The 15,599-nt window shown below is 39.1% G+C and overlaps 1 protein-coding gene and 1 non-coding gene across 4 annotated transcripts in view; one reads left to right on the top strand and one right to left on the bottom strand.

Annotated features, from left to right (window-relative positions):
* Positions 1 to 15,599, top strand: part of RSF1 (remodeling and spacing factor 1) — a 148,433-nt gene that overhangs the window by 102,737 nt on the left and 30,097 nt on the right. For all 3 annotated transcript variants that reach the window (XM_055118650.1, XM_055118537.1, XM_055118607.1), the window contains exons 6-7: positions 3,124 to 4,853; positions 7,360 to 7,566. In XM_055118650.1, coding sequence (XP_054974625.1) covers positions 3,124 to 4,853; positions 7,360 to 7,566 — 1,937 coding nt within the window. The remainder of the gene's footprint in view (positions 1 to 3,123; positions 4,854 to 7,359; positions 7,567 to 15,599) is intronic.
* On the bottom strand, positions 1,123 to 1,227 carry LOC129401450 (U6 spliceosomal RNA). The gene has a single exon (XR_008628354.1). It is a non-coding gene; the product is annotated as a U6 spliceosomal RNA (small nuclear RNA).

Below are 15,599 nucleotides of genomic sequence, written 5' to 3'. Positions count from 1 at the left end.
CAGGGATCACTTGTCGCAGTGCTCAGGGTCCCTTACGTGATACCGGGGATTAGTGCTACTCATTTAGTAGGATTTCTTGATGCACTAACCAATCACTGTCAGTGGGAGTTCGCTAAACCTGCTTTCTCAGTAAGGAATACAAAAACTGTATCACTCTCATCCTGTTGTTCGTCGATTTACTCGAGTGGGCACCAGGTTCTCCCAGCCTTGAGATTTTAGCAGTCTCTCCTTACTCTTCTTTACTTCTTTCCTTACTCCTTACCTCTTACTCTTTCTCAGTGATTGGAGGCTCTTTCAGGGTCAGGGGAATGAGACCTATTGTTACTGTTTTTGGCATATTGAATACACCACGGTAGCTTGCGAGGCTCTGCCCGTGTGGGCGGGATACTGTTGGTAGCTTGCTGGGCTCTCCGAGATATATACATATATATACAAAAACATAGCAGTTAAAAAGCATTGTATGGGCCAGAGAACAAGGACTGGAGTTGAGGTATTTGTCATCACTCACAGCTGATCCTGGTTCAGTCCTGATCACCACAATAGGCCCGTCTCCACCCAGAGTGATCCCTGAGCATCACTAGCTATGGTTCAACCTCAGTCCCACATCTCTGCAAAAAGAAAATCACCATCATCTGTCAATTTTCTCAGCCTCACACAGTGAATCATTGGCAATATGAAGAGGGGGAACTATACTGAAATTCAAATCTTAAAGACTGTTTAAAAACTTTAGTTTTAAGGGGCTGGAGTGATAGTATAGCGGATAGGGCATTTGCCTTATGCGCAGCCGACCCAGGTTTAATTCCCGTATGGTCCTCTGAGCACCACCAGGAGTAATTCCTGAGTGTAGAGCCAGGAGTAACCCCTGTTCATCACCGGGTATGACCCAAAAATCAATCAAACTATTAAAAGAAAACTTTTAAAAACTGTTAAAAGTTTAAAAGACTGACTGCTTAAAGACAGTTTGGTGCACTGGGTAAGGTCCTTGTGTTGCCTGTTTCCACTCTGTATTATTCCCTGAACTTTCCAGGTGTAAGCCCTGAGAACCATCAGGAATTTCTGTGATTCAGAAAAACAAAATAATAAATAAATAGTTCTCAGTGGTTCTTGCCCTTCTTTTTAAACAAAACTTTTTTCCTTTTAATTTTTATTTTGCGTGTCATCCTTGCTCAGGGGCCAGGCTAATCTCTGTCGTTCCAATTTTAGTATTTGTGCACACAAAGTTGTGAAGCGTTCCATATTTTTATTCTGTTAATTTTCCTGGACTGGAGCAGTAGCACACTGGGTAGGGCATTTTCCTTGCACGCGGCCGACCTGGGTTCGATTCCTCTGTCTCTCTCGGAGAGCCCGGCAAGCCACTGAGAATATTCTGCCTGCATGGAAGAGTCTGGCAAGTTACCCGTGGCATATTTGATATGCCAAAAACAGTAACAAGAAGTCTCTCAATGGAGATGTTACTGGTGCCCTCTCGAGCAAATCGATGAACAATGGGACGACAGTACTACAGTGTAATTTTTATTTTATTTAATTTCTATGATATATAACTTTCTCTCATTTATCACTTTAAGAGTGTGATAAACTCCTAAATTGATAAAACTTTGTTTAGAAGTAAATTTTTTTTATTTGTAAGGATAGAGTGTCACTGTCACTGTCATCCCGTTGCTCATTGATTTGTTCGAGCGGGCACCAGTAACGTCTCTCATTGTGAGACTTATTGTTACTATTTTTGGATATATAAATAAGCCTCGGGTAGCTTGCTGGGCTCTCCAAGAAGTGTAGAGGAATTGAACATGGGTCTGCCACGTGAAAGGTGAACGCCCTACCGCTGTGCTATCACTCCAGCCCAAGGATAGAGACCATGAAAATGACATCAGTACTTAATGAATCCTAAAACAGGCTCATTTTTTCTCAGCACAAAGTTACAGTATATCTGCAATTTCAGCAATCCCATTTTGAGATAATAATGTTTACTAAATGTGGCTTTGTTTTATTTAAATTTGTAGTATTGGGTACCTCATAGAAATTGGAACTCTATAGTTAATGAGTAAAAATGGATTTTCATTTTTTTCTCAAGTATAACTTGATTTGTTCAATAATGGCATTTTATTACTTTAAATTCTAACGACGCCATACTGAGGAAGATAACCAAACTCAGTATCTGTGAAAATTATCTTGTACCGGGACCCAGGTGTTTGCCTTGCATGTGGCCAACCTGGGTTTGATCCCTAGCACCCTCCGTAATTATCTGAGCACTGCCAGCACTAATTCCTGAGGGCAAAGCCAGGAGTGACCCCTATCATCACTGGGCATAGCCATAAAATTCTCCTGTTTCAGTAACAATGAAAGGCATCATGATCCCAGTTTGGTAGTAGGGTAATTGACATTTCCTCCTCTTTGTCTGCTTTTAAACTTTCTATAGAAAGTTGTATTTTCTTCTAATATTACAATTGTATTTCTCTTACAATCTTTTATCTCTCTTAAAATCTTATAAGCATGTACATATTTTATATTTTAAATATAAAACAGACATTTTTTTACTTCATACTATTGTTGCCTAAATGAAATGACGTATTCAGTGACTTGCAAATAACAGTTCGTAGGGTCTTGGGGTCTTGGAGCCGGAGCTATAGCACAGCCTGGCGTTTGCCTTGCACGCGGCCGACCCAGGTTCGGTCCCTGGCATCCCATATGGTCCCCCCAAGCACCACCAGGAGTAATTCATGAGTGCAATGCCAGGAGTAACCCCTGAACATCACTTGTGTGTGACCCAAAAAGCAAAAAAAAACTAAAAAAACAATAGGGTCTTTCTGGAATAGTATTTTTTTGTGTTATTTTTAGTTTCATATTTTTGAACCATTATTTGAGGTGTATATTTGAATATTCTTGAGACACTGAAACTGAAAGTTTAAAGCATGGGCATGTTTTTGCTTTCTGGAAGTTAGACTACAGAGTTGTCTAAGGGTATTGTCGGCTTCTTTTTTTTTTTTTGTCAAATATTTACTGATAAGAAGTGCTGCCTCTTTTAAGTAATTACACTTCTCATAGAATGTGTATATTTTGTTAAATAATCCCTTTCTAGTTTATGACTTAATATTTTTATTAATATAAATATTTTTCTGTTTTTAGAGGAGCAGAAGGACAAAGAAAAAATGAAAAGTGAATGTCAGTCAGTAGATTCCCAAAACCATTCTAAACCCTGTGGTGCATTAGAGGAAGCTACAGTGAAAATAGAGAATGATGAAAAGGAACTTGTAAAGCTGCCAGTCATTGTGAAACTAGAAAAACCTTTGCCAGAAAATGAGGGAAAGAATATTATCAAGGAAGAAAGTGACTCCTTCAAGGAAAATGTCAAACCAATGAAAGTAGAAGTGAAGGAATGTAAAGCAGACCTTAAAGAGACCAGAAGCAGCTTGGAGAAGGCAGAGCCTGAGAAACTGGAGTTTGCTGGCAATGCTAAGTCTTCTCAGGAAATCATTGAGAAGTCTACAGAGGAAACTGAGAAACTTAAAAATGACCAACAAGCCAAGATACCTCTAAAAAAAAGAGAAATTAAGTTGAGTGATGATTTTGACAGTCCTGTCAAAGGCCCTTTGTGTAAATCAGTTACTCCAACAAAAGAGTTCTTAAAAGATGAAATAAAACAAGAGGAAGAGACTTGTAAAAGAAACTCTGCAGTCACTTCTTTGAGTCATGAAGGCAAACAGCTTGTGAATGGGGAAGTTAGTGATGAAAGAGTAAGTCCAAATTTTAAGACAGAACAAATGGAGACCAAGTTCTGTGATACAAAGGAAGATCATTATCACCCCTCTAAGGAAAGAAGCGTGATAATGGAAGGAAGTGGAGTGTTGTCCTTACATTCTGTCATAATGAGCGTGAAGACAGGTGGCCTTGAGGATGAAGTGCTTCCTAAAGGGAAAGATGCAGATCATTTGTCATCTGTCTTGGAGACCCAGGCTCAGATCCGGTCAACAGAGGAATCTTGTGCTCCAGAAATGGACACCTTTCTTGAGACTCCTGAGAGGGCAAAAGACCTTTCTTTGAAAAGTGCTTTATCTGCTGCTGACTCTTATACTATGAAACTTGAAGAGAAGTCTCCCAGAAGTAAGAAGGATAAGCGTCCTCTCATCATTGAATGTCTTGAAAAGCCAGATAAGTCCAAAAGGACCTTCCTTGATAAAGACACACAGAGATTAAGTCCAATCCCGGAGGAGGTTTCAAAGAATGCTCTAGAATCCTCCAAACCACACTCTCCTAGTGCACCAGCACCAGCTACCGCCTCAGACAAGACTGGACACTGTGAGCTATCAGTCCCAGAAAATGAGGCGAATGAGCGGCAGAGCACAGGCTCCATGGAAGTCCAACCCCAGGGAAAAGAAACCCCAGAAGTTCTCAGCCAGGAATCCACAAAGATGGAGATGGCTTATTCTCAGACAACCAACACCGAGGAGCCTTCTGAGACAAAGAGTTCTATGCAAAAAAGCAAATTTAAATATAAGTTGATTCCAGAAGAAGAAACCACTGTCTCAGAAAGCACAGAGATAACCTCAGAAAGGCAGAAAGAGGGCATCAAATTAACAATTAGGATATCCAGTCGAAAGAAGAAGCCAGAGTCTCCACCCAAAATTCTAGAATCAGAAACCAAACAAGAGAAAACTGAAAAAGAAGAGGAAAAAGCAAATGTGGGTCGTACCTTAAGGAGATCTCCAAGAATATCTCGACCCACAGCCAAAGTGGCAGAGATCAGAGACCAGAAAGCTGATAAAAAAAGAGGAGAAGGAGAGGATGAAGTGGAAGAAGGATTAGCATCTTTGCCAAAAGCAGACAAAAAAGAAAATTGGAAAAAAATGGAGAATAAAGTAAGCAAGGTCAAATTTCTCCTGCTTTGCGGTTTTAGTTTTAATCTGAATTATTTACCACTTGATTTTCCCTCTTACTTATATCCTAGTTATACATTTTATTCTGGGTGGAACAGTCATTAAAAGAAAACTTTTTGGGGGGTCTGGAGCGATAGCACAGCGGGTAGGGCGTTTGCTTTGCATGTGGCCGACCTGGGTTCTAATCCCAGCATCCCATATGGTCCCCTGAGCACCGCCAGGGGTAATTCCTGAGTGAAGAGCCAGCAGTAACCCCTGTGCATCGCCGGGTATGACCCAAAAACAAAAAAAAAAGAAAGAAAACTTTTTTGTTCATTTGTTTAGGTATCTTTATCCTCCTATATATGAGATATCTTTTCTCAATAGTTATTAACAAATATCTAGATTTCAGGTCATGATTTTATTTATTTATTTATTTATTTATTTATGTTTTTGTTATTTTGCCTTTTGGGTCACACCTGGCAATGCACAGGGGTTACTCCTGGCTCTGCACTCAGAAATTACCCCTGGTGGTGTTCAGGGGACCATATGGGATGCTGGGATTCAAACCCAGGTCAGCTGTGTGCAAGGCAAACACCCTACCCGCTGTGCTATCACAGCAGCCCCCATTTTATCTTATTTTAAACCTTTTCTTTATTACAGGTAGTAAAGGAATGCTTACTTCTTGCAAACTATTAAAGTAGCATCAAACTTGTAGGACTTTTAAGAAATGAGAAATTTCCATAAGCAGTTACGTTTTTTGAATGTTACACCTCTTTCTAACCCCTTTTTTCTGTAAATTCATTTGTATGTTCTTGAATATTTATATATTTCAGTACTAAATTGAGTCAATTTTTTCTGAGTATAGCACCTGACAGTTTCTAAATTCTTCCCTTTATCATTTCCTTACTAACTGACAGTTAGGTTGTTTCCAGTTTTTAACTATACAAGCAAACAGTATTGAAGATCTTTTGAACAACTCTAGAGTTGGGATTTTGAGTTGGGATTTCTGGAGCATTTATATTTTAAGTTTATATAAATTGTTGACTAATCTGTGGTAATATGTTCTAATTTTAAAATGCTACTTTTATTTCTATTTAAGCGATCGCATTTCATTTTTCTTCATTGTAAGTATTCCCCTTTTGGGGGCTTGGCTCACACCTGCAGTACTCATGAGGCTCCTCCTGTCTCTGCACTCAGGAATTACTCCTGGCAGTGCTCAAGGGACCATATGGGATGCCTGAGATTGAACCTGGTTCAGCTGTTCTCAATGCAAACACCCTACCTAATGTACTTTGCTCCCCGCTCCAAATTTTACTTTTTTTCTTATCGTTAGTCTTTTTAAAAAAGTGTTAATTTCAAGAAATATCATTTACAAAACCCAGTTAATATATACAGTGTTACAACCCCTAACTCTCCACCAGAGTACTTCTTTCATAAGTGACCTTTTAAAATGTCTCCCGCCACAATTATCTTGGTTTTTTGGGGGAGCTTATGCAGTAAGACTGAAGCATGAATCAACATATTGTGGAACGAGGGAATTCGTAGCATTTTAAAATGTTGTAAACTTGTTCTCTGAATAATACTTTTTTTTTGAAGATTTTTTTTTGTTTTAATTTTTGGGATTTTTATGAGGACAATTAGTTTTGGCTTTTCTAAAATTTATCTCTAGTTTATTTCTAGAATGTGAATTAAAAATTTTGTATGGCTATGTGAAATGTAGTGAATACTCTATCACAGATCATTTAAATTATGTATGGCTTTTGATCCAGAGTCCTCTTTGAGAAAGCTTTTCAGTCAGAGAGGTGTGTGTAGAATTTATATTTGCAAGGATATATTGTTTAAAAAGTAAGAAAAGTGGGAAAGTACCTAAATGTCTTAGTAGTAGTTAATTAGAGCTATGGAAAGTCTTATTATAATTTTTTTTTTTTTTTTTTTTTTTTTTTTTTTTTTTGCTTTTTGGGTCACACCTGGCGATGCACAGGGGTTACTCCTGGCTCTGCACTCAGGAATTACCCCTGGCCGTGCTCAGGGGACCATATGGGATGCTGGGATTTGAACCCGGGTCGGCCGCGTGCAAGGCAAACGCCCTACCTGCTGTGCTATCTCTCCAGCCCCTATAACAATTATTTATACTGATATTAGGGGACTGCTTTGTGACTAGGGAAAGTTAAATATTTACTGTAGGGGCCGAAGTGATAGCACAGCGGGTAGGGCGTTTGCCTTGCACACAGCCGACCCGGGTTCAATCCCAGGCATCCCATATGGTCCCCCAAGCACCGTCAGGAGTAATTCCTGAGTGCAAAGCCAGGAGTAACCCCTGAGCATCGCTGGGTGTGGCCCCAAAAACAAACAAATAAATAAATAAATAAATATTTACTGTGATTTCCTCCACCTGAAATAATGGAAATACATATCAAAATATAATTGCATTTGATAAAGCTACAGTAATTTCCCTTTACTCCAACTTATTTTTTACCAAATTATTCAATTTTTAATCTTACACAAGGTAAAGCCCAAAGGCAAAGTTCGATGGACTGGTTCTCGAACCCGAGGCAGGTGGAAATATTCCAGCAATGATGAAAGTGAAGGATCTGACAGTGAGAAATCATCGATAGCTTCAGAAGAGGAAGAAGAAAAGGAAAGTGAAGAAGCTATTCTAGCAGATGATGATGAACCGTGCAAAAAATGTGGCCTTCCAAACCATCCTGAACTGGTGCGTACCTGATCCAAATGAGCAATCTGCTGTCACCAGGAACTTTGGGTACCAGGAGCACCCTGGAATTGATCTTCCAGTGAGATTTCTTTAATACTGGGCCTTTTGTGTAAAAATAGACTTTATCTATATTCTCAAATAATAACCGAGTTGTGGAGAAGATCAGGTCCTTCTTTTGTTCTACTGGCTTACATACTGATGATTCCTGCTGCTTAAAAAGGATACAGTTATAATTTAGCCTCACAAATCAAAGTCTTTTTTTTTCTATTTATTATTATTATAGTATTTTTTTTTCTTTTTGGATCACACCCAGCGATGCACAGGGATTACTCCTGGCTCTGCACTCAGGAATTATTCCTGGCAGTGCTTAGGGTACCATATGGGATGCTGGGAATTGAACCCGGGTTGGCTGCGTGCAATACAAACACCCTGCCTGCTGTGCTATCTCTCCAGCCCCTCAAAGTCTTCGAGTATTTCTCCTCTTCTAAATTTTTCTTCGTTTGGGGCCAGGGAGGTGGCCCACAGAGCTAGTAGACATGATTCCTGTGTGTGGTGCTGGTTCCATCCCTGCCTCTGCCAGTGGCATCTCCCCAACAAGGAACTGGGTAGGAGTGGCCCCTGAGCATCAGGTAACATCTGACAGTTTTCTTGAGCTCTCTTTGAAAACACACTGGTTCAGTACATCTGGGACATGCTTTCAGGCATGAGGTTCTAAGTTCTACCCCCAACACTGCATGCCTCCTCCCCACTTCAACCCTGCTGGAACCTGGACCCTCCTAGCACCTCCAGACCTAAGCATAAAACTTAGATTAGCATCACTGGGGTAATTCCTGTGTGGCTTTTTTTTTTTAAGTAAAAAAAAAAACCAATAAAACCAGACACTAGTTACATAGTAAACCCTGATTTCCATATTGTTCCACAGGTAGAGAAAGGTTGAAAGCCAATGAAAGCCATGTACTGGCAGTTAGTACCTAATGAGTACTATATGAGGTACTAACTGCCTAATGAGGTACTAACTGCCAGTACATGGACCAGTTTTCAGAACAGATGCTGGTCTGCAGGTGGGAAAAAGTTGAAGAATGTTGTTTTAGAAAAGGACCGTTCTTGGGGCCAGAGCAATAGTGCAGTTGGTACTATTACTTTGCATGCGTCCAACCTGGGATTGTTCCCTGGCACTCTGTATGGTCCTCTGAATTCTACCAAGGTGATCTTTACATGCAGAGCAAAGACTAAGCCTTGAGCACTGCTGGGTATTGTCCCAAAACAAAACAAAAAAAGAAAATGGGCATTTCTAGCCAGTGAGCTAGCATAGTGGATAGGTGCTGGCTTTGCATGCAGCTGACCCAGGTTCTATCCCCAGCACCCCATATGTTTCCTTGAGCTCTGCCAGGAATGATCCCTAAGCACTGAGCCAGGAGAAAATGTTAAGCACTTCCCGGGTGTGATTTTTTTTTTCCCCCCACTGCTCACACCCCTGCCCCCAGAAAGAAAATGGGCAATTTAAATAATAATAATAATAATAAGTATTTAACTTAACATACCAGATATATTCAGTAGAATATATTATATTCATGTTACATGGAATTTTCTTAACCTAGGAAGTGTGTTTTTTCAAAAGTAATGGAAACCATGGAAACCAATTTTTAACATGTATATGTATATGCATACATATATATGTGTACATATATGCATGTGTGTCTGTGTGTAAATAGCATCACCTGGGCATTCTTAAGCCTACTGAAAGAACACCTGTTAGACCCCATGCTTTATAACTGTTGTCTTTATTTTCAAGACAAATGCCACTTTAATAGGGAGTAAAAATAAACAGACAGAGGGACACAGGGACACTTCCAGTTGGGTGTTATGTTGTAGAGGAGAAAGCTTGGGGAATTTCTCTGTGGCTCTTTTCCTAGGAAACAGGGTGCTTTGACGGGAAAGGAACAGACGAGGCGGCCCTCCCTTCTACCGCTTCTCAGCTGGCCTTGTTTTGTTTTGGATTTTGGGTCACACCAGGCAATGTTCAGGTGTTACTTCTGGCTCTTTGCTCAGTAATTACTCCTGGTGGTGCTCAGGGGACTATATGGGGTGCCAGGGATTGAACTCAGCTTGGCCAAGTGCAAGGCAAATGCCCTACCTGTTGTTCTGTCAATCTGCCCCTGGTCTTGCTTTTTTTTTTTTTGTATATTGATTTCCTTACCATTAAATTTAAATAATGCCACATACTGCCCCTAAGAGCTGTTTTTTAACAAATTATGTAAAGTAAACTAGCACAATTATCTGTTGTGTGTTAAACTGAAATTATTTCTGGCTTACTTGTTGTTTTCTTAATGTTTAAAGTCCTTAGTGAAATTTGTTCTATCCCAGTAGTAAAAGGTAATTTAAAGAGGTACAGATTCTTAAAGCAGTCAGAGTCATTAAATGCATTTTCAGAATCATTTTAGGTTTTTGTGTGAAGGTCCAGAAGAAAATTTGCTGTAGTGGCATTTTTTACCTACCAAGTGAAAGGAAAACAACTCTTGTCTACTATTCCTACTATTTTCCTGTGTCTTTGTAAATTCAGAGTGCATTTTTTCTGAAGCAACAATAGATGTCCAAAAAAAAGAGAAGTGAAATGTGTCGAGCAGACATTAAAGAGATGGAGACAGTCATGCTTGGAACACACACAGAAATTTCTAAATTTATTTAGTCACATAAATAATTGCACAGAAAACCCCATTGCTAGTCATGGTGCTGAAGAGAACACCACTAGCAACTGAAGATTCTATGTAGTGTCTTTCTTTATAGGTCTGGAGCAATAGCAGAGCGGGTAGGGAATTTGCCTTGCACGTGGCCAACCTGGGTTCAATTCCTCCATCCCTCTAAGAGAGCCCAGCAAGCTACTGAGAGTATCCCGCCCACAGGGCAGCGCCTGGCAAGCTCCCTCTGGTGTATTTGATATGCCAAAAATAGTAACAAGTCTCACAATGGAGACGTTACTGGTGCCCGCTCGAGCAAATCGGTGAACAGCGGGATGACAGTGCTACTGTCTTTCTTTATGTTGTTTTTTGGTTTTTGAGGGCCCCACCAATTTTTGGTGCTCAGAGCTCTACACTAAAGGATCACTCCTGGCAGAACTTAGGGACCATCTTGTGGCAAGTCCCCTACCCATACTCCAGCAAGTAGTGTCTTTTTATGCAAAATGCTTTAAAATGCAAGGCAAACTGAACTGGAGTGATATAGCATAGCGGGTAGGGGTTTGCCATGCACATGGCTGACCCGGGTTTGATTCCTCTGTCCCTCTTGAGCCCAGCAAGCTACCAAGAGTATCCCACCCACGTGTGGCATATTTGATATGCCAAAACAGTAACAAGTCTCACAATGGAGACGTTACTGGTGCTGCTCGAGCAAATGGATGAACAACGGGATGACAGTGACAGTGCAACAGTGCTTAAAAATAACCCTCAAATCAAAATTTCAAGCAACTATTGTGTGCTAAAAGTGATAGGGATTTGATGCTAAAAAGACGTTGCCATTTAGGCTGGAGAGACAATACAGCAGATAGGGTTTGCATGACATCCCCTGAGCCCCACTAGGAATGAAGCTCAGATGTGACCCCTCAAAAAACAGAAAGACACGACCCTTCTTTACATTGAACTTAAAGTATAAAAGCAATAATTTCATTGAGCATAGAACTCCACATTTTCCAAATAAATTATCTCCTTTGGCTTGGAAATACTATATGATCTTTTCCATTGAATGATAAATTCTGAAATTTGTTCTAGAAATAAGTTCTTAAGATTTTGTTGTAAGAGATTTAGATTGGGGCTGGAGAGATAGTACAGTGAGTAGGGCATTTGCCTTGCATACTGCCAGCCTGGTTTAGTCTCTGGCATCTCATGGTAACCTAACCTTTGTCAGTAGTGATCCATGAATGCAGAGCTAAAGCCCTTCACGCACCAACAAGAGTAACCCAATAAACACAATAATGAGAAATCTAGATGGTATTTTATCATAAAAACCATGTGATAAGTGGAATCCGCTGCACAAATTAATTCATTTATGCCTGTGTAATCAGTCAGTGAGCCATTTTACAAATGGCAATGGTAGAAAGTGGCAGTGGTTTGTATGGTTAAGGGTAAAGTTGGCCTCAAACTGCAGCACAAGAATACACTCATTCCTTCTCACTCTGCACTCCCCTCCCCAACAACATTGAATAGATGAAAGGCTACAGCATGTGACCACACCACAAAATTGAATGAATCAAATGCTGTAAACCTCATCATGAGCAAACAGTGTTATATAATATAACCAATAATAAGCCATACTGATACCATATTTTCCTAGTTGTAAGGCATTGATCAAGGCACTTTTGCTCGGGTAATCTCAAAAGCCTTTAAATTCTAGTTCAATCAAGTGATTGTGTGCTATTTTAGGAACTGTCGAAAAGCTGTATAATATAACCAGTGCAACATGTGGGACACCAAGAATTTTACAGATTAAAGGGACATGACTAATGTAATATTCTGGATTGGATTCTAAAATCAGAAAACAAAGGACATCAGTGGGAAAACCGGTACAAAGTTTGCTATTTAGTAAATATTACTGGTGTATTTTTTATTGAATCACAGTGAGTTACAAAGTTAAAAAGATATTTATGATTTTCAGGCATATAGTCTTCTAACATCAGTCCTTTCGCTAGTGTTCATTATTTTCCCTTCCCCCATTGTCCTAGTTTCCTTACTAACTTATCCTTCCCTCTCCTGGCCCAGTGCCAAGCTCTTTATTGCATCCCTGTATTGCCAATGGATATTTGATATTCCCCTACCTGGTTTCTTTCTATCCCACATATGAGAGGCATCATTCTTAATCTGTTCACTTCCTTGGACTAATTTCACTCAACCTGATACTCCCCAAATTCATCCACATTGCAGCAAATTGCATAACTTTATTAAGGCTCAGTTGTATTCCATTGTATACATGTACAATAGTTTCTTTGTCCAGTCCTCTGTTCATGGGCATTTCAGTTGTTTCCATATTTCGTCTACTGTATATAGTGTTTCAGTAAACACAAGAGTGCCAATTTCTTTTCTGCATTGTGCTTTTGGACCCAAGGGCTATATCAATCCAGGAGTGGTATTGCTGGATTGCATGGAAGCTTAATTCCTGTTTTTCAGAAAAATTTCGTATTCCGAAAAGGCTGGATCAGTCGACATTCCCACCAACAGTGAATGAGGTTCCCTTTTCCCCCACATCCTTGCCAACACCGATTGTTCTTTTTGATGAGTACCAATCTCTGAGGTGTATCTCATTATTGTTTAGATTTGTATTTCTCTGAAGATTAGAACATTTTTTCATATGCTTGTTAGCCGTTTGTATTTTTTTCTTTGAATAACTTCCTATTCATTTCTTCTCCCCATTTTCTGGATAGGTTTTGATGTCCTTTTCTTGTAGAATTCTATTAGTGACTTGTGTGTCTTAGATATGAACCCTTTTTTGGATGAATGGTGGGTAAATAATTTCCCCAATTTGTGGGCTGTCTTTGTATTCTCATCATCGTTTCTTTTGAAATGCAGAATCTTCTTAGTTTAATATAGTCTCATTTATTTATCTTAGCTTCTACTTGCTTGGTCAGTTCTGTTCATCCTTAAAGATGCTGTTGCTTCATTTTCATGGAGACTTCTGCCTTTATTTTCCTGTATGTAACTTATGGATTTAGGTCTAATATCTAGGTCTTTAATCCATTTTGATCTGTTTTGTGCATGTCATTAGAAAGAGGTCCAAGTTCTTTTTTTTTTTTTTTTTGCATATGGCCAGCCAGTTTCCCACCACCATTTATTGAAGAAAATTTCCTTTCTCCTCCATATTTTTTGCTCCTTTATTGAAGATTAACTGACCATATACCTCTACATTTTCTATTCTATTTCGTTGATCTGACAATCTGTCCTTATTCTAGTACCATGCTATCTTAATTACTGTATTAATTATAGTACAGTTTGAAGATGGGGAAAGTGATGCCTCCCATCTTTTTCCTGAGGATTGCTTTAGCTATTTGGGAATATTTGGGAAGATTTATTCTTCCATCTAAATGTCATGGAAATTTGATCTTTGGGAAAATGTCATGGCTATCTTTTTAGGGACTGCAATAAGTCTGTATTAAGTTTGTTTGGGTAATGTTGCCGTTTTGACAGTATCAATCCTCCCAATCCATGAGCAGGGGCTTTGTTTCTATTTCCTTGTGCCCTCTTTTTGTAGTTCTTGGTATAGGTCCTTCACCTCTCTAGTCAAGCTAATTCCAAAGTACTTGATTTCCGGAGGCACAATAGTAAATGGGATTTTGTTTAATGTGTCTCTCTCTCTCTTCTATTTCATTATTTACATGTAGGAAAGCTAGAGACTTTTGTATGTTAATTTTGTAGCTTGCCACTTATTGTACAAATATTTTCTTTTTAGGAGCTTTTATGTAGTCCTTAGTATTTTCTTAGTATTATATCGTCTGGAAGTAATGATAGCTTAACTTCCTCTTTTCCTATATGAATGCTCTTTTTTTTTTATTTAATATTTTTTATTATTATTTTTTTAATTCTTTTATTGATTCACCATGTGAGCTCTTAATATCTTTATTTTGCCTAATTACTATGGAAACGTATATACTATATTGAATAGAAGTGGTGAGAGTGGGCAACTTGTCTTCTGCCTGATCTTAAGGGGAAGACTTTTAGTTTTTCCCCACAGAATATAATATTTTGCTGTGGGTTTGTGGTAAATGGCTTTGCTATGTTTACGAAAGTTCCTTTAATTCCCATTTTATTGAGAGTTTTGTTTTTATTATGAATGGGTTTAGATCTTGTTGAATTCTTTTTCTGCATCTAATGATGTGATTATATGACTTTTCTTTTTTCTTATATTAATATGGTGTATTACATCGATTGACTTGTGTATGTTAAATCACCCTTGCATACCTAGAATGAATACCACTAGGTCATGGTGTATGGTCTTTTCACGATTTGTTGGATTCGATCTGCTAATATTTTGTTGAAGATCTTTGCCTCTATGTTCATCAAGGATGTCCATCTCTAATTTTCCAGCCTTTGATTTTGAGTCTGTGTCTGCCCTTACTGTTCAAATGTGTTTCTTGTAAGCAGCAGAAGGTTGGATTCACTTTCCTAACCCATTATACTACTTGGTGTCCCGTGTGTTGACATTAAGTGAGATTATTATTGTGGAGTTTTATGCTGTCTTTTAAAAGTTTGATGTGTTTGTGAGATTTGTCTTCTCTTAGAGTGGCCCTTTTAGTTTTCCATGTAGATGTGGTTTCAAGTTAATGCAGTTTTTTTTTTCTCAAAATTATTTTTTTGGGGGGTGTCACACCCGGCGATGCACAGGGTTATATTACTCCTGGCTCTGCAGGAATTACCTCTGGCGGTGCTCAGGGGACCATATGGGATGCTGGGATTCAAACCCAGGTTGGCCGCGTGCAAAGCAAACACCCTACCCTCTGTGCTATCACTCCAGCCCCTTTCTCAGTTTTTTTTTAAATTTTTTTATTTTTAAATAAATCACCATGAGGTACAGTTACAGACTTACAAACTTACGTTCTTACGTTCTTTTAATCATACAATGATTCTTTTAATCATACATGTTCTTTTAATCATACAAACTTACGTTCTTTTAATCATACAATGATTAAGTACCCATCCCTCCACCAGTGCCCATTCTCCACGACCAGTGATCCTAGTATCCCTCCCACCAACCCCACCCCATCCCCCCACACACACCCAGCCTCTGTGGCAGGGCGTTCCCAGTTGCTCTTTCTCTCCTTTTGGGTGTTGTGGTTTGTCTACACAGTTCTTGAGCTGCTATTTAACCATGATGTGTATCTTTCCTTCAAATCCGAATGATAGTTTGGCTGGTTAAAGTATTCTTGGTGAGGCCTCTATTTCACTGAGTTTTTGTTTTTGTATTTTTTGTTTTGTTTTGTTTTTAACTATCGCTGTCTGTGGCTTCTGTTATTCTGATTAGGATGTGTGTTGGAGTATTTTCATTTTAATCTCTTT

Source organism: Sorex araneus, chromosome 1 (assembly GCF_027595985.1).
Source record: "Sorex araneus isolate mSorAra2 chromosome 1, mSorAra2.pri, whole genome shotgun sequence".
In the NCBI taxonomy this organism is placed as follows: domain Eukaryota; kingdom Metazoa; phylum Chordata; class Mammalia; order Eulipotyphla; family Soricidae; genus Sorex; species Sorex araneus.
The sequence above is the reverse complement of the archived record's forward strand: the minus strand, read 5'-3'. Positions and strand labels throughout refer to the sequence as shown.